Source organism: Halichoerus grypus, chromosome 10 (genome assembly GCF_964656455.1).
Source record: "Halichoerus grypus chromosome 10, mHalGry1.hap1.1, whole genome shotgun sequence".
Classification (NCBI taxonomy): domain Eukaryota; kingdom Metazoa; phylum Chordata; class Mammalia; order Carnivora; family Phocidae; genus Halichoerus; species Halichoerus grypus.
Genome location: NC_135721.1, coordinates 83,361,040 through 83,384,222, shown reverse-complemented (window position 1 = coordinate 83,384,222; position 23,183 = coordinate 83,361,040). Strand labels below are relative to the sequence as shown.

General features: G+C 47.1%; 1 protein-coding gene across 10 annotated transcripts in view; it reads left to right on the top strand.

Annotated features, from left to right (window-relative positions):
* The window catches only part of NCK2 (NCK adaptor protein 2), a 149,011-nt gene that overhangs the window by 104,165 nt on the left and 21,663 nt on the right, over window positions 1–23,183 (top strand). For 9 of the 10 annotated variants that reach the window (XM_036096582.2, XM_036096579.2, XM_078056711.1 and 6 more), the window contains one exon: window positions 3,897–4,138. In XM_036096582.2, coding sequence (XP_035952475.1) covers window positions 3,913–4,138 — 226 coding nt within the window. In that variant the 5' untranslated portion in view covers window positions 3,897–3,912. The remainder of the gene's footprint in view (window positions 1–3,896; window positions 4,139–23,183) is intronic. The other variant, XM_036096583.2, reaches the window with a different exon arrangement.

Sequence of the window (23,183 nt, the reverse complement as noted above, 5' to 3'; positions counted from 1 at the left end):
GACTGCTGTTGATTGGCTAACATTCCGAAGCACTGGAGTAAGGCGTTTATTGATTGGTGGACTCTATTACCATTGGGGTGAGGCGGTTGTTGATTGGCGGACTCCATTGGGGTGAGGCGGTTGTTGATTGGCTAGCTCTTTGAAGCACTGGGGCAAAGCACCTATTGATTGGCTGACTTCCCTGGAGTGAGGCAGTTATTGATTGGCTGGCCTCGTGAAGTTTTTATATTGAGGGGAAGTTGTCATAAGTCAATTAGAATAGGTTTGACACCCATTGCTATCAATTTCTCGGTGCGAGGGAACTTTTAATTTTCATCCTAGATTTCCTGGGTTGGAATAAGCCCATCAAAATGCAGGTCACACATTAGACCCTCACCCAGCCACCTACCCCAGAAGGGGGCACATGAGCACAGATTTGGGAGTCCACAGACCGGGGCTCAGATCCCGATTCTGTTATTCAGCACGTCACTTAATCTCTGTGATCCTCAGTCTCCTAAAAGATAACACCTCCCTGAAAGGTGGGTGTTCTGGAGATTAAACGAGTTGACCTGCGTCAGGTACCCATCACACACTCAAAATTCTTGTGATCATACACAGGTCTAACAACCCAAGGAAAGCATCCTGCGGTGGCATTTTGTGACTCAGTTCCCTCTTACTTGGTTTTTCCCTTCTAAGGCCTGTCAGAAGGATGAACTGTAAAAACCTGATGCTCAGACCTCACTCCTCAAGATTCTGATATAATTGGTCTGTGGTAGAGCCCAGACACCATATGTGTTTAAGCTCCCAGTGATGTCAGTATACACTGAAGCATACCCTGCCTGGCTAGCTCCTTACTTAACTGCTGTTCATGCAGTTAAATCACGCAGGAAAGTAATAAATTGCTCTGATTGGCCTTATGTGATGGGCTGGTCTTGTTAAAAACTCTCTTGGGGTGCCTGGGTGGCTCAGTCGTTAAGCATCTGCCTTCGGCTCAGGTCATGATCCCAGGGTCCTGGGATCGAGCCCCGCATCGGGCTCCCTGCTCAGCCAGGAGCTTGCTTCTCCCTCTCCCACTCCCCCTGCTTGTGTTCCCTCTCTTGCTGTCTCTCTCTCTTTCTGTGTCAAATAAATAAATAAGAATTTAAAAAAAAATAAAAAATAAATAAATAAATAAATAAAAACTCTCTTGAAAACTGTGTAATTAAGAAACTAACCTGGTATTCAAATGGGATATTCTCTGAGCCCCAATCCTATTACTGCTCTCATTATTATTAAAAAAAAAAGAAAGAAAAACTGCCTTTATGACTTCAAAAAGTTTAACCCTGACAGAAAGGTCAGGAGAGAGAGAGATACATAGTATGGACTGGAGATTTCCCAAAAGTATGTAACAAAATGGTCTACAGTTTGGAAATAAGCATTGTGTAAACTCTGTCCTCTTGGATGTCACATACATTATGCATAAGGATTATTAAATATTTCCTCCTTCCTGAAAGGTTTGTTATCTCTAAATTTGGAAGTTAATTCAAGAAACAGGAGAACATGTATTATTTATAAGTCTCTTTAGCATCTAGTAGAAAGTGTCATGTTATTTAAAAATGGTATTCGTGCTTCCGTGGAGTCAGTGCACATTGGTTCCCTCTATCATCCTAAAGTCATCCCTAGAAGGTAATGAGAAATTGTCTCTGTCAGAGGGGAGGAGGGTTTTAGTCAAGAGTCTTTCCATTATCCCTTCCTTCCAAGTTTTAAGGAAGCCTAGTCAGTTGAAGGACTGAATATTGAATTTTTCTGCTGGAAAAAATACTGGGCCATCTTGTACCTAAAAAATAGGGAGCTGCTGACATAGTTGATAACTATATTCATTTTAGTCATTCAGTTATGCCTTTGCTATATATTACTTCCAGAACTGACTTAACTAGATGTATAATATACTATATTTATTTCTTGTTTTAATAAACTTTGTATTTTGGGATGATCTTATATATGGTTCACTCTTGGTGTTGCATATTTTATGGGTCTCGACAAATGTATAATGACGTGTATCCACTATTAAAGTATCATACAGAGCAGTTTCACAGCTTTAAAAATCTTACGCTCCACCTGTTCGTCCCACCCTCCTCCATCACCCCTGGCAACCACTGATCTTCTTACTGTCTCCATTGCTTTGCTTTTTCCAGAATGTCATAGGGTTGGCATTGTTAAAGAGAAAAATATTCATGATACTTTTTATTTTTCTTATTTATTTATTTTTTAAAGATTTTATTTATTTATTTATTTGACAGAGAGAGAGAGACACAGCGAGAGAGGGAACACAAGCAGGGGGAGTGGGAGAGGGAAAAGCAGGCTTTCCGCTAAGCAGGGAGCCCCAGCGGGACTCGACCCCAGGAACCTGGGATCATGACCTGAGCCGAAGGCAGACGCTTAATGACTGAGCCACCCAGGTGCCCCACGACACTTTTTAAAGAGGGGTAAGGCAGACTTTATTGAGAGGCATTACTACAAGGGAGTTGCATTTGGGCTCAATTCTAAATACAAGAAGGAAAAATAGGAGTTCATTATCAGGGAGTAAGGTAGGCCATAGATGAATGGATGGTTACTGAGAGGAAACATCAGGGGTAAAGAAGGGATTCTGACTAAACTGACCTGACAGGATTCTTCCTGAAGGCAGGCCAGGCGATGAGGCATCCCCTGGGTAAGAGTGGAGGATTCTGGCTCAACCAGCTTAGCAGGATTCATGATAAAATTGGGACATGAAGAGATAGATGTTGAGGCTTAGTCTGGGAAGAGGATTCAGAGGAGCCTGACTAAAGTTTCATCAAGGAGAGGGTCTTCGTGAGAATGAGACAGTGGGTGGCGTTTACAGAGTTGCTTCTTTACTTAGCAGTGCCTTTTCATGGCTTGATAACTCATTTCTTTTTATCACTGAGTAATATTCCATTACCTGGATGTACCACAGTTTATTCATTCACCTCCTGAAGGACATCTTGATCACTTCCAAATTTTGCCAATTATGAGTGAAGCTGCTATAAACACCCTTGTGCAGGTTTCAAGAGTAATTTTATTTTATTTTGTTAAAGATTTTATTTATTTATTTGAGAGAGAGAGAAAGCATGAGTGGGGGGAGGGGCAAAGGCAGAGGGAGAAGCAGGCTCCCACTGAGCAGAGAGCCCAATGTGGGGCTCAATCCAAGGACCCTGGGATCATGACTTGAGCCGAAGGCAGATGCTTAACCAACTGAGCCACCCAGGTGCCCCTCAAGAGTAATTTTACATGTATAGAAAAATTGCAAAGATAGTACAGAGCATTCCCCATATACCTTTCCCTCTGTTTACCATCTAGTGTTAACCTCTCCCACAGCCATGGTACATTTGTCAAAACTAAGGGATGAACATTGGTATGTGTTACTATTAACTAGATCTTACTCAGATTTCACCATTGTTTCCACTAATTTCCTTTTTCTGTTTCAGGAGCCCACCCAGGATACCACATTTATTTTAGTTTTAATTTATAAGGGCAGTTTGGGTGTGTGTGTACATTAAATGCGTTCATAAAATTCAGTATATCTTGAGACAGTGGATGTAAACATAGCAGCTACAAGGAGCTGCCATTACTTAATCAAGTGAACACATTTAATTATGACATTGTTACTTAGAATTTTTGGAAAGTTTGTTTTCGGTTTTGGCACAGCAGGCAGATTTCCCAGTATACAAAATGAGGATTTGTTTTATTAGGTTGCCGTTTCTAAACAAAATACTGAAGCTTGTTGAAAGAAGGTCATCTTAAGGTTATTTCAAGACCCAGGAGGAAACTGGTTGCCAAGTTTTAATAAAAGCTGTCAATGCGTAATTTTTCAAGTTGATACGCAGGATGAAGTGTTTGGTTGGTTCTCTAATGAGCATCTCCAAATGTTTTGCTGGCAGAAGGACTCCATGAAAGATGACAGAGGAAGTTATTGTGATAGCAAAGTGGGACTACACTGCCCAGCAGGACCAGGAGCTGGACATCAAGAAAAACGAGCGCCTATGGCTGCTGGACGACTCCAAGACGTGGTGGCGGGTGAGGAACGCGGCCAACCGGACGGGCTACGTGCCGTCCAACTACGTGGAGAGGAAGAACAGCCTGAAGAAGGGCTCCCTCGTGAAGAACCTGAAGGACACGCTAGGTGAGTGTGCCCACTCGGTAGGACCCGGATTAGAGCTGAACTACTTCCTGTGAGGGAAGGCAAGGAAGCCTTGCGTTTTTGAGGGGAGAGCGTTCATCTTTTTAGTTCATGTGTGTGTTTTTAAAAAGGTCTGTTTTAAAGTTGACATCTTTCTAGTTGTCTTTTTTTTAAATCTCTGAAAATGAAGCGATCACGGTGGAGAAATACCATGTTTGTCTTTTCCTGGAGATACTAGAGTCGAGTCTTATGGAAGTTGACACTTCGGCCTGTTGGGGACCCCTGCATGTGTCTCTGTCTCCTGACATCAATATTCTGGAGGTTCCTGACGTGCAATTACCACCTTCAGAAATGTCAGCCGCTCTGCCCATGTCACCCCATCAGGTCTTCTGTGTCTCACACAACCCTGTCCATGTGGCCTTCATGCATAGAGTGGGAAGGAGCAAAGAGCACTTTGAACCGGGTGGATTTTTTTCCCCCTCTCCTAGACTTACGACACCCATACCGCAGTCCTGGCCAATGTTAGCTCAGGTGGCAGTGGGCGTGCACCAGTGTGTGCCAGAGGCTGGCATCGGTCACTCGGGTGCGGAGTGTTGGGAGCTCAACCCAGCCGGTTCGTCATCTGGTTTTCTTCCCACGTGCCCTGTATCCCGACGTGACCCAGGCCACCTTGAATCACCTGAAGTTAATGGTGTCCGCTCTTGTCTTAGTGTGCATATCCAATGTACTTATAGTAGTGACTGCTTCAGATGATGTGGGGAAGTAACTGTGAGGGCCTCGCCAAAGAACGATGAGCCGAGCTGCCATTTGCAAAAGTTGGTGTTGCCTCCTTATGAGTCTAATGTGGGTCATACCTGAGACTGCTGGTTATCATTTAAGAGTTTGCTATGAAATAAGTCAAATTATCGCCTGTGTTACATTTACTTGACTTTTCCCTTTCTATTTTTAACAGGAGGATTTGTTTCATGTGCGGTGGGAAGGGAGCAAGTGGGAAAACTGGAAAGAAAATTATACACCGAATGTAGTGGGTGTTGCGAAATAGTCGTTTTAAATTTCATGCAATCTTGAAGAGTTTACTAAGTCTCTCTTCAGATCCACTTAAAGACTTCATTTATTGGGTAGTGTTTTTGTATTAGGGCTTAGGTTATTTCTGTGATGTGGAAAGAGAAATGAGACACAGGCCTGAATATGAATCACACCAGTTATGACAGATTCTGAGGCTGATGTAGAAATTTCATTTTGCATGAGCAGTCTGATTCTTTTTTCCACTAACCTGATACCCCTGTAATTTTTTTTTCCCAAGTCACTTTGAAAGAAACATTGTTGTCCTTTACCTATAACTCTTAATTAACTTTGGCAGAAATGCAGTTAGCATGAACAGATAAATACCTGAGCTTAATTTTATTTATTTTTTCCAATTTCAGCCTCTCGCCCACCAAAGTACCTTCTTTGGGACCTGCTGAACATCCTTGACTTGTTTTGTTTTCTTTCTTATCCATTTTTTAATACTGGGAAATTGAATGAAATGATTGGAAGGGAAATAAGACAAAGCAAGCACTCCGAACTATCTAGAAATTCCCTGGAATACCTTGTCATTTTTTTTTTTTTCCTTTACTTGGTAGAAGGAGAAAAGACAAAGCCTCAAATGGAAACCATTAACCAGATGTCTCACTCCGTGTCTACTTTTTCTCGAGTTGTGATCTGCTTGGGTGTGCTGGGGAACTATGGGCCTCTCGTCACAGAGGAGCCTCACTCCACCAGCTGCTCCTGGTGCTGGGTGCTGGGTGCTGGGAGTACTGTGGCTCTCAGCATAGAGGAACCTCACTCCACCAGCCCCTCCCGGTGCTGGGTGCTGGGTGCTGGGGGTACTGTGGCTCTCAGCATAGAGGAACCTCACTCCACTAGCTCCTCCCGGTGCTGGGTGCTGGGTGCTGGGGGTACTGTGGGCTCTCAGCATAGAGGAACCTCACTCCACCAGCCCCTCCCAGTGCTGGGTGCTGGGTGCTGGGGGTACTGTGGCTCTCAGCATTAGAGGAACCTCACTCCACCAGACCCTCCCAGTGCTGGGTGCTGGGTGCTGGGTGCTGGGGGTACTGTGGCTCTCAGCATAGAGGAACCTCACTCCACCAGCCCCTCCCAGTGCTGGGTGCTGGGTGCTGGGTGCTGGGGGTACCGTGGCTCTCAGCATTAGAGGAACCTCACTCCACCAGCTCCTCCCGGTGCTGGGTGCTGGGGGTACCGTGGCTCTCAGCATAGAGGAACCTCACTCCACCAGCTCCTCCTGGTGCTGGGTGCTGGGTGCTGGGGGTACTGTGGCTCTCAGCATTAGAGGAACCTCACTCCACCAGCCCCTCCCAGTGCTGGGTGCTGGGTGCTGGGGGTACTGTGGCTCTCAGCATAGAGGAACCTCACTCCACCAGCCCCTCCTGGTGCTGGGTGCTGGGTGCTGGGGGTACTGTGGCTCTCAGCATAGAGGAAACTCCACCAGCCCCTCCCAGTGTTGGGTGCTGGGTGCTGGGGGTACTGTGGCTCTCAGCATAGAGGAACCTCACTCCACTAGCTCCTCCCAGTGCTGGGTGCTGGGTGCTGGGGATACTGTGGCTCTCAGCATTAGAGGAACCTCACTCCACCAGCCCCTCCCGATGCTGGGTGCTGGGTGCTGGGGGTACTGTGGCTCTCAGCATAGAGGAACCTCACTCCACCAGCCCCTCCCGGTGCTGGGTGCTGGGTGCTGGGTGCTGGGGGTACTGTGTCTCTCAGCATTAGAGGAACCTCACTCCATCAGCTCCTCCCGGTGCTGGGTGCTGGGTGCTGGGGGTACCGTGGCTCTCAGCATAGAGGAACCTCACTCCACCAGCCCCTCCTGGTGCTGGGTGCTGGGGGTACTGTGGGCTCTCAGCATAGAGGAAACCTCACTCCGCCAGCTCCTCCCGGTGCTGGGTGCTGGGTGCTGGGAGTACTGTGGCTCTCAGCATAGAGGAACCTCACTCCACCAGCTCCTCCCAGTGCTGGGTGCTGGGTGCTGGGGGTACTGTGGCTCTCAGCATAGAGGAACCTCACTCCACCAGCCCCTCCTGGTGCTGGGTGCTGGGTGCTGGGGGTACTGTGGCTCTCAGCATAGAGGAACCTCACTCCACCAGCCCCTCCCGGTGCTGGGTGCTGGGTGCTGGGGGTACTGTGGCTCTCAGCATAGAAGAACCTCACTCCACCAGCCCCTCCCGGTGCTGGGTGCTGGGTGCTGGGTGCTGGGGGTACTGTGGCTCTCAGCATAGAGGAACCTCACTCCACCAGCCCCTCCCAGTGCTGGGTGCTGGGTGCTGGGTGCTGGGGGTACTGTGGCTCTCAGCATAGAGGAACCTCACTCCACCAGACCCTCCCGGTGCTGGGTGCTGGGCCACTGCCCCGCCCCTGACAGATGGCCACCCAGCTCTGCCAGAATACTTCTACCTCGACAGTCAGCCAGTTCCATTTTTGGAGAACACAGATTGCTCGAAAGCTCTCCCTTAAATAGAATCAAAGTTTGCTTTTCTTTAACTTTTTCCTCTTGGCTCTCGAGAGCTGCCTGTTAATGCGTGTTCCTTTCTTGGAAGATGACAGCTCCCCACCAGGCCTCAGTCACAGTTCACGCGTGCATCTGCTTGGACACATTTGTGCTAAGCATTACGTGTTGTAAAAACACAAATAAAATTATATTTTCAACATCCGTATCTGTGGAGAAATGCTCCCCCACCACCACCGTTTTTGTGTATCTTTTTATTTCGTGTTTACCATGTTGCCTCGAAGCCTTGCTTTTGTTGCACCAAGAGAGACCTTGGTATTCCAGCATGAGTTTTCCATTGCCAAAGGGAAGTACCAAAGGGAAGGGAGGGCCCCCTCCCCATAAGAAATCCCCACAGCGGAGTGACTTCTTAATCCCCCACAGCTGGCCCTGACATGGCATCGTTGTCAACAAGGAAGGTGAGAAAACCTTCCACAGCCCATCCTGCCTCCCACTCGTCCCTATGGCTAGAAAGATTGGAGCCAGGTGTTTGTGGCTCCCTGCTTTTAAAGTATTGTCACCAACATGCTGTCACAATTACAGTGTGATTTTAGTTGATGACGCAGCCAGCAGAAATTCTCTCTGATGCGTAATTAGAAGGAGTGAAAATTATGTTGAAAACTACACGGCATTGTGTCGCCCTTCCAGTAGCTACTCATGGTGTCATCCACATTTGTGATTTTTACGCTATGGAAATCCACCTGATTCCTCAGTCCAGAATAAAATTTCCCTGGCAGGTGCCTGGTTTGGAATAAAATAGCACCGGACTCCCCAGCAAAGTCACAGTGTTATAAATGTGTTTATGTCTCTGTTGCAGAGAACTGGTACTCTGTGGAGCTCCCTCCTGCTTTCTTATACTCAGTTGCTCTGTTGAGGTCAGTGGAAAATTCAGTTTAATCACATGCAATACTTTGTTAGAGTAACTTCTAGAAAGCAGTACCTTTGACAAAAAGATCTCTGTTAGGAAAGGATTCACATTCTTTCTTTTCCTTTAATGATTTATAATTGAATAAAACAATATGAGCTCTTATTTACACATGAGCAAAACATTTATACACTGGATCTCCTCTCATATTCAATTTATGATCATGAACAGTCAAAGAGAACTTTTCCGCAGATAACAAGGGGCAATTGTTAAGAACCCTTTCTCCTGGCTGAGCCCACTTGATGTTTTGAAGGGCTCAAACCGTGCAGTTCTTTGCTCCGCGATGAGGAGCGTTCCTGGTCTACAGTCTGGCCTTGACATTGCAGCCTCGCTTATTAAATCATGCGGGTTAGGTGTTTTAAAGCACCGTGCTACATCTTTTGAGATGAGGAAGCTGCTTCCAGGGAGGTAGTTTTCAAAGATTTTCCCTCAGACTACTGAAGAACGGTTTTTGTTATAACTTCATGACAGCAGCTGGGACCCAGCAAAGCCCCAAAGGTTAACTCTGTTCTCGGTGGTTCACTGAAGTCCATGGGCTGCCTTGGGATGCCCAAAACGATACGGTTGCATTTAGAAGCTATTAGCAACCTCCTCGGGAGGGTTTGTTCCAAGGCACATGTGCTGTTTGCTGACCACCTTCCTGGGTGTCTGGAGTGGAAGTGATCCCCCACACCCCCCCACCCCCACCGTTGTTTCTTTAGCATTTGTCCCAGTGTGACCATACCTAAGGCCAGTTAGCACCCTGCCAGTGATTAGCCCCTGGACTCCCACCCCTGATTCCAAACCAGACCTGGGAGCAGAGGGAGACTCCCTGATGCTAACTAACTGTAAAATAGCCCTCGGACCCTGTTGGTCTAATGCTTTCAGACAGGGAGGGAGCGGTTCCTATGGGTGAAATTCCCAAGGCCCTTAGAGGCAGAGCCATGCTGGGATTGACTTCGGGTGGCTACGTGACTTCCCCAGGAACACACTACTACTAGTCCTGGTGTGGGACGGAGATGGGATTTCATCTCAAACTTGAATCCAAATTCAAGTTGAATACCCGGATTTAGTAGGTGGGCATCTGATAGAATTCTGTTGCAGAGACGGGCAGTTAGAATATTAGAGGAGATTTTCTTGATACCCAGTCCTTTATTTTAGAGACAAAAAATGTACTAGCACAACTTGAACGGGCTCAGAGAATTAGGTAATAATAATGTATTGATGTTAACTTCCTGATCTGATGGTTGTGTTATGGCTGTGGAGGAGAATGTCCTTATTTGTAGAAATACACACTGAGCGTTTAGGTTTGTTGGAACATCGTGTAGACAGGGGAGTGGTTCTCAGATGGCTCAGGGAAAATAACATTTTTGTGCCACTGTTGTAACTTTACGTTAAAATGAATGGATGGACGTGAGTGGTTTGGGGACCACCCCAAGGCTCTAAAGTTGGCTTGTAGCAGAGGAGATATAACTTCGGCTCCCCCTACCCCCAACTTTGTCTAGGCATCTACTTACCCTAAATTTGGCTTCAACCTTTCAGAGTATCACTGAGCACCTGCTGCCATTGGACCTAAAACGTAAGAATAACACCGGGTGTAGACGTGTCTGACTGATGCTTCCTCAGAATGCTTTCCCACAATACTTGAGAACTTTAATTATCCAGAGTTCTGTCCTTGTCACTAGCTTGCAAGTGAGGGGATCCCTGCTGCTTGCTGGATCAGCCCAGATTGTTCAGAGTCAGTTCAGTGTGTGCTTTTTTTGTTGAAGTGGAGAGAGGGAGAGTCATGGTCAGAAGTGACCCCCTGGGCTCACCGCCTCCGCGATTGTGTGGACTATGAGGGAATTTTCGTTTAGAGACCACAGGATTGTGGATCTTTGCCAAGCTTATAGATGTGCTCTGAGGGCTTGAGCCAGGGCAGGTGGTCAGTTAAAAATGAACGGTGAGTAACAAATGCCCCAGCCTGTGGTTGTGGGAGCTGAGTCTGAGTCTGCGCTGTCCCTTCCTTGCCCTGTCCCTGGGAAACCCCTTCTGAGCCACTTCATCCCCTGCTGAGCGACCTTTGGAAACAGTAACCAAAGCCTTTGAAACAGAGATGCAAACATTATGTGCAGATCAGCATGGTGTAATAGGGTATGTCTGGATCAGAAGTGGGAGCCTGGCCGGTTGTTGTTTCATGCGGTGGGATATGAAGAAAGGAGAAGGTTCAATCCCTGACTTTGGGAAGCTTGTGATAACTGGGGAAATGACACTGGCACAAATAAGCAGTCCTCAGCTGAGCTGTGGCACTGTCTCGGCCTGTCTTATTGAAAACTGCAGTGTGGGCCTCTGTCCTACCTTTCACAGAGCCGTATGCATAGTGGTTAGGAGAGAGACTCACCGCCACGTTCAGATCCAGTCTTTACCAAACTGTTGAACTCTGTGAACCTCAACTGCATTATCTGTAAAATGGGATAAGTGACTGCTTGTCTCCTGCAATTGTTGAGAATTGAATGGAGTCATTCAGTAAAGAATACCCAGGCTGAGTGGACCCTCGGGAGAGCAGATGGGGCTTCAGATGAGGAAGGGAGAACATAAGCCAAGATTTGGAGGCTAGAATCCAAATTGTGTTGGAGGATGTTCAGGGAGCTAGCTGGACTGGGGTGAGGGAGAACATGGGGGCATCCTGAGGGATCCGGGTGCCCCACATGGCAGGCCCTGAACACCAGGCCTGGTACCATTTAGAAAGGGAACCCCCAAGAGTTTCCATATGGTGGACAGAGATGACCGTCAGGGCGTGCGGGAGGCAGCCTGGTCCTTAGGAAGGGACTGGTAAGGGCCTGTCTGTCCATAGGAGGCTGGGAATGAGGCCTCAGAGCCACCCAGCGGTGATGTTGTAAGTCCTGAGCTCAGCAGCGGAGGGGGATTTCACAGGAAAGCCCCAGGACTCTATGTTGACTGGGTATGGAGCAGCTAGAAGAAATATTAGCCACAGACGACTCCGGGGTTCTGAGCCTGAATGATTGTCCAGCAGAGAATTTGGGAAGTAGGAAGAGAAACAGGGCCATGAGGGCAAGACCTGTTTGAGTTTGAGGTGACGGCAGGACATCCGTGAAAACGTTCAGTGGGATGCTTTAGGCATGAATGTCAACTTCAGGAGACAAAATTCAGATGTTTGTGATAATGTACTTCCTATTTTTAAGTGATTTTTGGTTTTGGACTTCTATGTAAATATTTTTATCCAGGGCCCACAGTGGAGACCTGACATTTCTTCAACAGTGTATTAGGGACCTCAGATAGTCTTTCAGTGTTTCTGTTGTCCCGAGGACTGGTCCCAGGCCTCCGGTCCCCCCTTTGGAGCTCTGTCACCACAGCCGTGCTCTGGCAGAAGAGCCTGCAGGCTCCCTGAGCCCACATTCCCCGTGCTCCTGACATTCCCTGCAAAAAGTGTCCCCCCACACCCCACAGCCAAACCAAAAGCGAATGCCGCTGAAAAATTCAGACCAGGACCCCAAAATGGATTTTGTGTGCAGGCTGCCAGTGAGCGGACAATAGTAACCATCTCTCTCTGAGTACCTCGTTGTGCCCGATAGCATGCTAGGTGCCTGCATGCATTTCTGTTTTCATCTTCACAGTAACTCAAAGAGGGATGTGCTGATATCCTGGGTCCCCGTGTGAAAACCGGGAAGTTAGGGATGTGCCCAGGAACACGCAGTAAGGGACAGGGTTGGAATTCACACCACGTCTGCCTGACTTCAACCTCTATTATTGTTGATCAGCTGCTAGAATTGGGGATTCAGATCGGGCAGGGTTGGGGGGACACACACAGTGCCTGCCAATGAAATCCACCCCTCCCCGGGTCCCCACCCACACAGCCATTGTGGTTTCCTGCCACTCTTGCTCTGGCCCCTAAAATGCTAGGGGACCAGCTCCTTCAGTGGGCATCATTTTCTCCCTGACCCCAAGGGAGTCACTTAGTAATTTTGCCCAGTTCCTTCATGTGGAGGTGAGCAAGAGCCATTCATTAAAATGATTTAGAAGCCGAATGTCAGGGGAACATGTCTCCTTGTCTGAACATTGATTTTTATTTCTAGAGCCGTTTGGCCAGCGGCAAGCCTGTAACCGCCACTACTGGGCACATACATTTCAGCCGTCTTGGCCACTCATGGTTTCTCTGGACGACCCAGGTCTCTGCAAACAGGTATTCCTCAGCCCTGTAATCTCTGAGATGCCGGTACTTTATCAAACTACCATTTAGCGCAGCATACTTAATTTTAAAAGCCTGGAAAATATGAGAAAATACAAATCACCTGTGATCTCCTCACCCAGAACTCATCCCTGGGTCTGTAATCATGTGTGTCTGTTTTCTCAGTATTTATACATGTATATAATGAGAACCACAATGTGTAGGTGACTCCTCGCTGTTACTAATACTAGCTGTCGCACTGCCGTTAGTCCGGATGATACCAGGCTCTTTCTGCAAGGTGCACGTGCTGGTCCCAGCACGTCCCTGAGTTCTGGATATTCTATCAGCCATGCAGGAGGAGAAGCTGATTCTTTGTGGTACATCTGTCATAGAAGTAGTTTGTTTCCCAGTTGGAATGTTCTTCAAGAGTAAGAAAATCGCTGTTAATCTTCCTGGAAGTCACTTAAATGTGATTCCTAAGCTATGTCTCCCTGAGGAACCAGTTCTTTGTTTCAAGAAAGTGCAAAGCCAAACCATTCCCCATGAAAAGTTTGTACATAACACGTGGAAAGACTAAGGTAACTTACGCCTTCTGATTTTTTTTTTTTTTAATCCCAGTATAGGTAACATGCAGTGTTTTATTAGTTTCTGGTGTACAGTATAGTGATTCAACACTTCCATCCATCACCCAGTGCTCATCATGACAGGTGCACTCCTTACTCCCCATCACCTAGTAACTCCTTTTGATTTTGAACATTCGATTCCTGCAGCCAATTTTCACCCCCCAACAGTAACAAAACAGGGAGTCTGGGTTCTCAGAGTTAAAATTAGCATGTGAGATTTACCTTGCTGGTCTCTGTTGTATAATCTACCATTGTTATGACCATGAATCCCCTACACGTCTCATAATTTGGAATTCTTCAGGATTCTGTCTTGGGAGCTCTCGTTCCCAATAGAAGTGACCTGCCAAATGTATTGCCCACATAATATGGAAGCTTCTACGGCAATTGTGGTGCCAGCGACCCAAAATAAACTTGGATTTGTTTTTGTATATCATAAGCGTCCAAGTATTTAGAACCAAAAATGTAAAACAACTCACAACAGATTAGTGGGAGGATAATTAGAGACGAGACAGATTGTTAAAAAGAATGCTAACGAGAGAAAAGCCAGGAGAAGCAAGGGGAAATGAGGAGGGGTCTGTACCCCAGAAAACCAGGAGAAGCAGGCGTGTAGTCACGTGTGGTTGTGCGAGAGCCACGTTGCTCTTGGCCCGGCCACTACCCCACCCCCCCCGCCGTGTCCTGAGGAAGGAGGAGAACACAGGTTAAGTACTTCCCAGAAACTGATGTCTTGTATGCTGCTTATTAAAATTATCATTTTCTGCTTCAGTTTTCTAAAGAACATAGAGAACACCCTTTCTTGACTAAAGAGTTATTCATGTGGGAGCCTCAAGTTTTAGAACAGAGAAACATGAACTAAAAATGCCTAAGAATTAAAGTAAAATCTTCTTACCATGTTTCTAACTGCATTTCCCCATATGGCACGCTCTCTTTTTTAGACCCTCTCCATATGTCTCAAATGTTCCTTCTCGCTGTTAGATTTTTGTGTCTGTCCCCTGGGGGTAGACATGGAGTGCAGAGAGGGTATTTGTTTACCCGCATGTGCTGTGGTGCTTGATGCTGAGCCCCTCAGATCCCTGCAGGGCCCGCCTGGGCACCTCCTTTGTGGTGCCTCCTCCCGCTGAGCCCCTGCTGGGCGCTCAGCACTGGAGGGCCGGTGGGCACCTGCAGGGCCCCTGCCTGATCCCCACACTAGGCTGGAGTGTGATTGGCAGGCTGCAGGAGGCCCTCCACACTGTTGATGCCTTGTCTTCGTACTTCCCCAACTCTGCTGCGAACCCATAGACTCTACAAATACCCCCAGTTGCTCCAGTGGTTCTCACAGCCAGGAAGCCACCCAGAGGGCAGTTCTTCATCCATTTTTAAGGCTGGAGCCATCGCGTTTCCTTGGAGTGGGCCGTTGTGTGATGGTTGTTTGCAGGAAATCTTGCTTGACTTTGTATTTTTGTTTTTTCAGGGAGCAACACAGTGGATGGTCTGACTTGGAAAATTGGAGTGTTTATAAGTAGAGCATGAATTAGTAGTGGTTTTTAGGCTACTAATTTAATCTGGCTAAATCCATAATGTTTAACCTAAGGTGCTAAGAAAAATGCTGTGGTGACCATTTGAACCCCTTGAGGTTCTTCCGTGGATTTTTTTTTTCTTTTATCCAAATATGTATAGTTAAGTTTAAAAAGTGGAATTCATTTGAGAGTTTGGCTATCTGTAGAACCCTGGAATACCAGAATGAGGCTTGAGATAACCTGGTCCAAGCTTTTCTACGAAAATCAGGCAAATTGAGTGACTTGCCCAATGTTGCAAGGCTCATTCACAGCAGAGCCAGGCCTCTCCAGGTGCAGGCGGGATGCTGTCCATGGAAGCCAGACATGAGGGGTGCCTGGAGGCCAGGAACCCAGGAACATTAAAGGCCCCTTCTTGGAGCACGGGCAGGTACAGCCTGGCATCTTAGAAACGGTGTCTGCCCTGTCCAGAGCAGCATGTGAGCCTTTCTGCTCATCCCTACTGGGAAAATGGGGCTCCTTTTTCACCCTTTGCGAAGGCCCATTTTGCACTGATCGCCCATTCCCTCTGACTGATCATGGCGGCCCTTGTGACATCACTGCTCCTGACGTGGAAAGCAGGAGTGAGGTTGAGGGCCTGACCCCCCCCCCCACCAGAGCATTTAGGAAGAAAACAGGTATGTGCCCACCTCTGTTGGGAGAACACCACCTGTGCTCTTCTCCACTTGCCCCTGCCTGTGTTCTCAACCAGGAAGGGAAACCCTTAGATGTTTTAATAATAGCAATAAACACAATGACGGCTATCGCTTGGTCTTTTGCTCTGTCTGAGACACTGCGCTTCGTGTGCTCCCCCATTCCTGGACCCTCCTAACAGCCCACAGGGGCACCGATATCCTCATATTACAGATGAAGAAACCGAGGGATAGAGATGCTATTGAACCACCAAGGTCCAAAGCTAATAGTTGGTGTGAGAGCCAGGCTTGGAATGCAGTCTGAAGTATGGCTCCATCGTCTCTGCCAGCCACTTGCCACCTGTGTTCTCCCCCACGAGTGTGCCTGTCCCTTTACTCGTTTGCATGTATTTTCATATTTCATCTTACTTAGCAGGTACAGTCCTAAAAAGTTGCCTGCGTGCCGAGCCTCTGCCAGTGGATTGACACGTTCAGTAATGTGGCAGTGTGTCGTAGCTGAGCCGCACCACGTCTCGTACACCCCTTTGCATACTCAGAAATGCTGTGCTAACGGGTCGGGAATACGTGTTGAGAGGTACTAAATATGTATATTTTTAATTAAAAATTATAATGAAAATTTTAAAAAATTCTTTTCATTGGCATCTGTGTTACCATTCGACTTTCACATTTGATAGAAAATCCTATACTGTAAATGATTTTTTTTTTTCGGGCTTAAATGTTCGACCATGTTACTTGCCTGCCTGCTCACACGTGAACAGGCTTTCTGATGCCCAAAGATGGAAATTCCAGTTCAGAGCCCTGGACGCATAGCCCCGTGTGACTGCCCACCTGTCTCTGAGCTGGCTCTTCGGATGGCTGCCCATTGGAAGAGGGACCACCTGGGCAGAGGGATGGCCAGTAGTCACTTTGTCCCTCCCTCAGCTGGCAACCCCTACCCAGGCAGTGGGGATTTGCCTCCGGTAGGGCAGCCCCCTTCCATCTACACATTGGAAGGGTTGCTAATTGTGATCACAGTCCCCTCTCAGTGACGTGTTAACACTCCCGGCAACATGGGTGTATATCATTGGAGAGCTCAGTCGGGAAGGACTGATCAGTGCCTACAGAATCGTGGTGGTGAGATAGGGAGTGGAGCTTATTAAGTTGAGCAAACACTTCCTGAATGTCAGGCCCTGAGGCCACAACAGGACTAAGCACCATCTTTCTCAGGGAGATAATGCAGCATGGTGAGGCGGGCACTGAAATCAAGGTGGCAGAGTACTATGGGGGGCATGGGGGTGACGTGACATTGTTTTAGTGTTTGAGGATCTTAGTGCTGAGCAGGGATTTTAATGTGGGGGAAAGGCCCACAGGAAGTTAGTTACTTGCTGACCCTGAGTCCTGCCCACAAGCCCGTGGTGTTTCCCGTGGTCATATTGCCTGGGGTCTGGTCATGGAGATGCAGACGACTAAGCTTTTGGGAAAAACCTTGGTTTTCCATTTTTAAAAGCTAGATTCAAACCACTGGAGGAAGAAAGTTTCCTGGCCAACTTTATATGCCAGCCTCCTTTGTTTCTAGCCCAGCCTGGCCGTCAGAAGGATGTATTCTCCCCTGTTGTTGTCAGACCTTACAGAGAGCATGGATGGACTGTGGCACCCAGTGGCAATGACAGTAAGGCTGGTTTGCAAATGAAGCTGTTGCCCAAAGAGACACAAAAGCTGCCAAGGATGCCTTTAGTCCTTTGTCTCACAAGTGGTTAGAAACTTAGTATTTCCCCTTCTTTCAGCCTATCTGGTTCCTAATGGTGAGCCACGATGCCAGGTGGAATTTTTTCTGCCAGCGGGACACTCAGAAGAGAGTTCAGTTGACAAGCTTTTTGCTTTGCCCAACACAGTTCAGCCGGCCTCCACTGTACATGTCTTCGCCCCAGCACGGCCCAGCTCTCTGGCCTCATCCCACATCCTGCCCTCCCGCTGGTCCTCCGCAGCATGGCCCCATGGCCTCCTTCATGTCTTGCTCACAGCCCCGTGCAGCCTGTCTCCTCTGCCCCCACGCTGCCTCTCCTCTCCTGAGCTCATCCCTGGTCAGCAGTTGATGATGTGTTTGAGCCTCTGTGTGACAAAAGAAACAGATGATAACCGAAACAGCTGAGTGTGAGGGCATTTTTGCTTGAGTCGACTTTGACTTAGATTTGGCCTTATCTGAGATAAGTTGTGCTGAAGAGCCTGCCCCCCTCCCTTGAGCTGCCCTTGGGGTTTCTCTGACAAGCCGTGCCTAAGATACCAGCCACAGTGAATTCATTTGGGACCATCGTAAGTCAAATACGCTAGCCCCCATCTGATTGAGGTTCAGTGGTGTGGGTCAGTTAAGCCTGATGTCTTTGGCCACCCAGTGCCACAGATTTACCATGATGGCTCTTGCAGTAAGTATTTTCAACCCAGGATTCTCTGGGTTTAGGAAGCAGGCACGCCAGCCCGGCAGTTAACTGTGACCTGGTGGGGATGCCAGCCCCCATCCTCACTGTCCCACCTTCACTCCCGTACTCAAACCTGGGTGCTCCCAAACTATGACTGTATTCTTTTTGACTTTCTCACCCAAATATAGCTTTGCTAAGGGGGAATCAACAGTTTGGCATATTGAAGGAGGTGGGCTGGAAGGAGTGAGAGTGGGGGGTGGGCAGTTGTATTTTTCAGCACTCTTCATTGGAGTGACAGAAAGTCAAATCAAAAGTAGACAAGATGAAAAAAAGGAAAATTTCAAAAGGAAATCTGTTGGCTCACATCACTGGGAAGTATGGTTGGATCTAGGGGCTCTTCCTCTCATTCTGGGCCTCATCCCTGCTCAGCCCTTCATTCTTCACAGACTTCTACAAACGTGGGCAACTCCAGGTGGCGAGAGCCAGTACTCCCTAATAACTGTGGTGGGTGGGAGTCATGGGTCCCCTACGGATGGCCCAGTGGGGTGGGGATGGCCCTGCTGAAGCCATAAGAAGAGGAGTTTCGTTGAATAAGAGAAGGGATAAAGGATACTGAACAGTTGAAAACAACAACAGAGGACCACTGCATTGATTTTAAATGGTCATCCTTTAAAACATCTGAAGTTCAGTATATTTGAGGGGTTTTTCCCTTTATATATATCAAATATTTTGATCATAAATTTCAGCACTGGTGAAAGCTAATCTTCCGGCATAGCTAAAAAAACCAGACACAAATTAAATGCACATATAATAGCACAAAAATCTATTAGAAACCAAACATCAAATATATCCTAACCTTATATGAAAAATTACTTTGGACGCTTTGTACCCTAATCAAACTTTGTCAGATCTCCTTAGCATTTAAAATGAAAGCCTTTCGGAATTTTTAGTTGACGCTTATGATAGGTCCTAACCCTAATGGGAGAAATCCCCACAAATTAATGACCTTCAGTCTTATTGTAAATGGCATTTTAGGTACAAGGAAGCTTTCTGGTTAATCTGCTTTATGTTGCAGGTCCGATAAGTAACAAAAATAAAATGTCTTTGCCATGGACCTCCTAAACTTGGGTGTACAATGTCTAAACGAATCGTCTTGAATATACTTCTGAACTATCAAATTTGTTTGACATTTTGTCTTAAATCTCCAGAACCCCAGCTGGAAGATGACAGAGCATATTTTGAAGTCGTCTGTTATAACATCTCTTTATCTTAAAAGGAGTATTTAAAAGATTTTGACTTGAAAATCACCAACATTAATAATGTATGACATAGGGCGCCTGGGTGGTTCGGTTGGTTAAGCAACTGCCTTCAGCTCAGGTCGTGATCCTGGAGTCCCAGGATCGAGTCCCACATCGGGCTCCCTGCTCAGTGGGGAGTCTGCTTCTCCCTCTGACCCTCTCCCCTCTCATGCTCTCTCTCACTCTCTCTCTCTCAAATAAATAAAATCTTTAAAAAAAAATAAAATAAAATAATGTATGACATAGTCAAGCTTTTATGAGAATTCTGCCTTTAATGTATGTAATTTTATTCAAGAAGGTTAAAATGTGCTCATTATTGTCAATGAAAATGTAACCCAGGATCAGAGATCCTGGTTTGGTGTAAGAAAATCATCACAAAAGCTCAAAAGTGTAGTTTATGTTTAGAGCCATCTCTCCTGTTTGCCACTTCAAATCATATTTTTATTACTGTTACTAGATGCAGATAAAGCTCATGGAACAAGCTGTGGCTGGTCTTTAATGTGACAGCTCCGGAGGTGCCTCTGTCAAGGAGCTTGTTCACATCCTTCCTCGACTGTGAACCCAGTCCATCCCAGGCAGCCTGTGCTCACGGGTCTGCACCCTTCTGTGCAGTGTGACCGCTAACTGGCCTGGGATCCTGGGCTGGCGTTCAGGCTCTCCAAGACTTTTACCCATCTCCACATGTGGAGCACATCGTCCAGCACCTTCCTGCCCAGGACCCCTGGTGGAGCAAGGAGAGCATTGGAGCTGCTGGGGGGGGCGGGGGGCGAGTTGGGCGGTTGGGGGGCTGTGGACCCCAGTTGTTCTGAGAGCCTAATCTTTAGCTTGGAAGTTAAAATCCTGGTCACTCGTGAGCACATGCTACATGAGACAGCGTCTTTTTCATTTTTTAACAGTGATTTCCATTTGTTCTTTGTTCTTTCTTTGTGCAAAGGTGTTGCGGTTTATACATTATTGAACAAGCTGTAGAGGAAGTCATTACTTGGTGAAAAAATGTTACTTAGCATCATCTAATACAGCATGCCAGCAATTGCAGAGATTTTTTGATGGTCCCATTCTAGATATTCTCATCCGTAATACAATTCATGCAGAGCACAGTGCGGCAAAGCCTCCAACCAAAACGCTCAAGCACCAAATAAAATCTGTGTAGTTGGATTTTATGATTAACGGGAGAGCGGAAAGAAAAGCCCATCATTTGAAGTCATGTCAAATCTTGCTGAAACACCCAGTACTCCCCCATGCTTCAGGTCCCATGTAGTGGGGTCTGGAACTGCCTTGTATCCTGTTATGTATCCAGCTCCCATACTTAAGAGAGAGGGTGTCGGGAAAGGGGTGTGGCCCAGCAGGGGCTGCTGCTCTTGGGCTCTTCTTTCTGTCCACAGCCCAGGCTATCCCAGGAATTCATGATTGGGCCAATGTGAGCAGGCCCTATGGGAAAGTGTGTTCTTCCAAAATATGGCACAGAGAGGGTGTGAGTAGAAACACTGGTTAATGAGGGCTTCCGGTCCACCACGTTTGGTTAGTTACTGTTTACTTACAGTGGGTAAAGATTGCCTGAGACTTTGCAGAAGAGTGTGAGGATTTGCCTCTCCTGCTGGGAAAATGTGTAAAGTTCTAAGAGAAAGAAAAATCCCATTATCTTTGTTAAAAAATCAAAAATACACATTGGAATTCAAGGTGCTTTTGCTACAGCTGGGAAAAGTAGATGGTATGACTTGAATGAAAGAAGAAGAAATGGAGCAGATGTGTGAGCAAAATAGCCACAGGGAAGTGGGGGGGCTGTGGAATTCCCAGTCTGCCTCCTTCCCTAGAAGGTAACAGGTTTCCCTTTAAATTAGAGAGAAATGTTGCTTGGAGCCTGGACACTGTGCGGTGGTGCAGGGCTTGGGGCTTGGGGCTGGGCGGGCATAGCCGTCCTCTGAGACGTCCGTGAACCACACTGCCCATTCTGCATTCAGAGATTTCCCTTTGAGATCTTGTAGCTCCACATGGCAGTGGCCTCGTGGCCTCATGGTTGCTTGTGATACGTTCCTTATCCCAAATCTTCACTCCCTGAACCTCAGCCCAGCTTCCACCTAGAGACACGGGCCATTTCCTTTCCCTAGGATCAGAGGGAGCACTCATCATGGCTTTGGAGGGTTTTATGGAAAGTGAGGATAGACTTTTGACACTCCACAGTCCTCATGCATTTCCTGTAGAAATCATGGTACAGGGTCTTCTGATCCATGCTCTTATGGATTAAATAGACCTTTATTGGTGCGCGAGTCTGCACCACTTCACTGGCTGTATGTGTTGGGCCAGTTCCCTGATCCCCCTCAGCCTCAGTCCCCCCCTGCACAAATGGGGGGATTCTCACTTTGTCACGGGGCTGTTGGGAGTGTTCAGATCATGTAGGTGTCAGTGAGGTCAGGTTCCTCCCTAGTCCCAGACACCTGCCTCTTGGATTTCACTGCCTCCGCAGCTACGTGTGACAGTGCTCCCATGGAATAATGGTGCTGACAGCGCTCCCATGGAATAATGGTGCTGAGGTGCCAGAAGCTCGCCAGGCAAGCTTTCTGTTTTGGTGGCCATCTCGCATGGGTAAAGTTGTTGCCAAGACTGTTCAGAGGACTTTGGCCCTCTCCTGGTAAAATACATGTCTGAGAAAAAAAGAACTTCCAAGCCCTCACTCAGAGTAGTAATTGTTATTCATAGAGTGCTCCCTGTGCCTTATATTACAGTCTGCATTTAGGTACCTGTTAGGGGCTGAATTATGTCCCCCAGAATTCATATGTTGCAGTCTTAACCCCCAGTAAGTCATTGTGTGACTGGACTTGGTAAAGGTCCTTTAAATAGGTCATTGAGTTAAAACGAGGTCTTGGGGGTGGGGGGTGTCCCAGTCCAGTGTCACTTGTGTCCTGTAAGAAGAAATTAGGACACAGACGTGCAACGAAGGGAAGCCCATGTGAAGACACAGCAAGAAGGCAGCTGTCTGCCAGCTAACAAGGGAGGCCTCAGAAGGAAACAACCCTGCCGACACCCTGATGTTTTGACTTCTAGCCCCCCGAACTGTGAGAATATCAGTTTCTGTTGTTTACGCCCCGTGGGCTGTGGTACTCTATGGTGGCAGCCCCAGAACACTGACACAGTGCCACTGTCTAAGGTCTAATGCTGTCTCTTTTGCTCCTCTTGACACCTTTCTGTGCCGATGAATATTCTGAATCCTGCTCTTCTGTACATATTTTCTCAAGTAGCTTTCATTACTCACAAATTTGAAAAGGTCTATTAGCAAGTTATTTGTAGGAGCGCCCAGGTGGCTCAGTCGGTTAAGCGTCTGACTCTTGGTTTTGGCTCAGGTTGTGATCTCAGGGTCGTGAGATTGAGCCCCGCACCGGGTTCCGTGCTCAGCAGGGCATCTGCTTGAAGATTCTCTCCCTCTGCCCTTCCTCCCCTCCCCTCACTCACACACACACACACTCTCTCTCTCAAAATAAATAAATCTTTAAAAAAAAAAAGTTATTTGTAAATATTATTTCTTGAAGTCTTGTTACCAGTAGAAATTGTCCTCTGCCTGGTCATTGCTGCCTTAGCATGCCAACTCCTTGATGAGGCTTAGAATACCTTGGTGCCCAAGCCTTCTGGACAGAAGTGTACTTTCATGAATGGTCTGCCTTCTGGATTCTGGAGCTAGTGAATCACCACAGTGCTCTCTCACGCATAGCTAAACTAACGTAGGTTTGAAATCGCACAAGAGGATTCATTCGAAGATTTAGAGGTTTATGTTTTCATGTGAAGTGAGTTAACTTGTAAGTAGAAGTCTAAAATCTTAACTTGGTTTAATATCCTGGTTTACTTTCGTATTCCCTATATGCTTGAATAAAATGTTGTATAAACACACACACAGAGAAGCCATTTGTTTAAAGAATTTGTATGTTCGCCTAAAAACCTTGTGAACAGCCC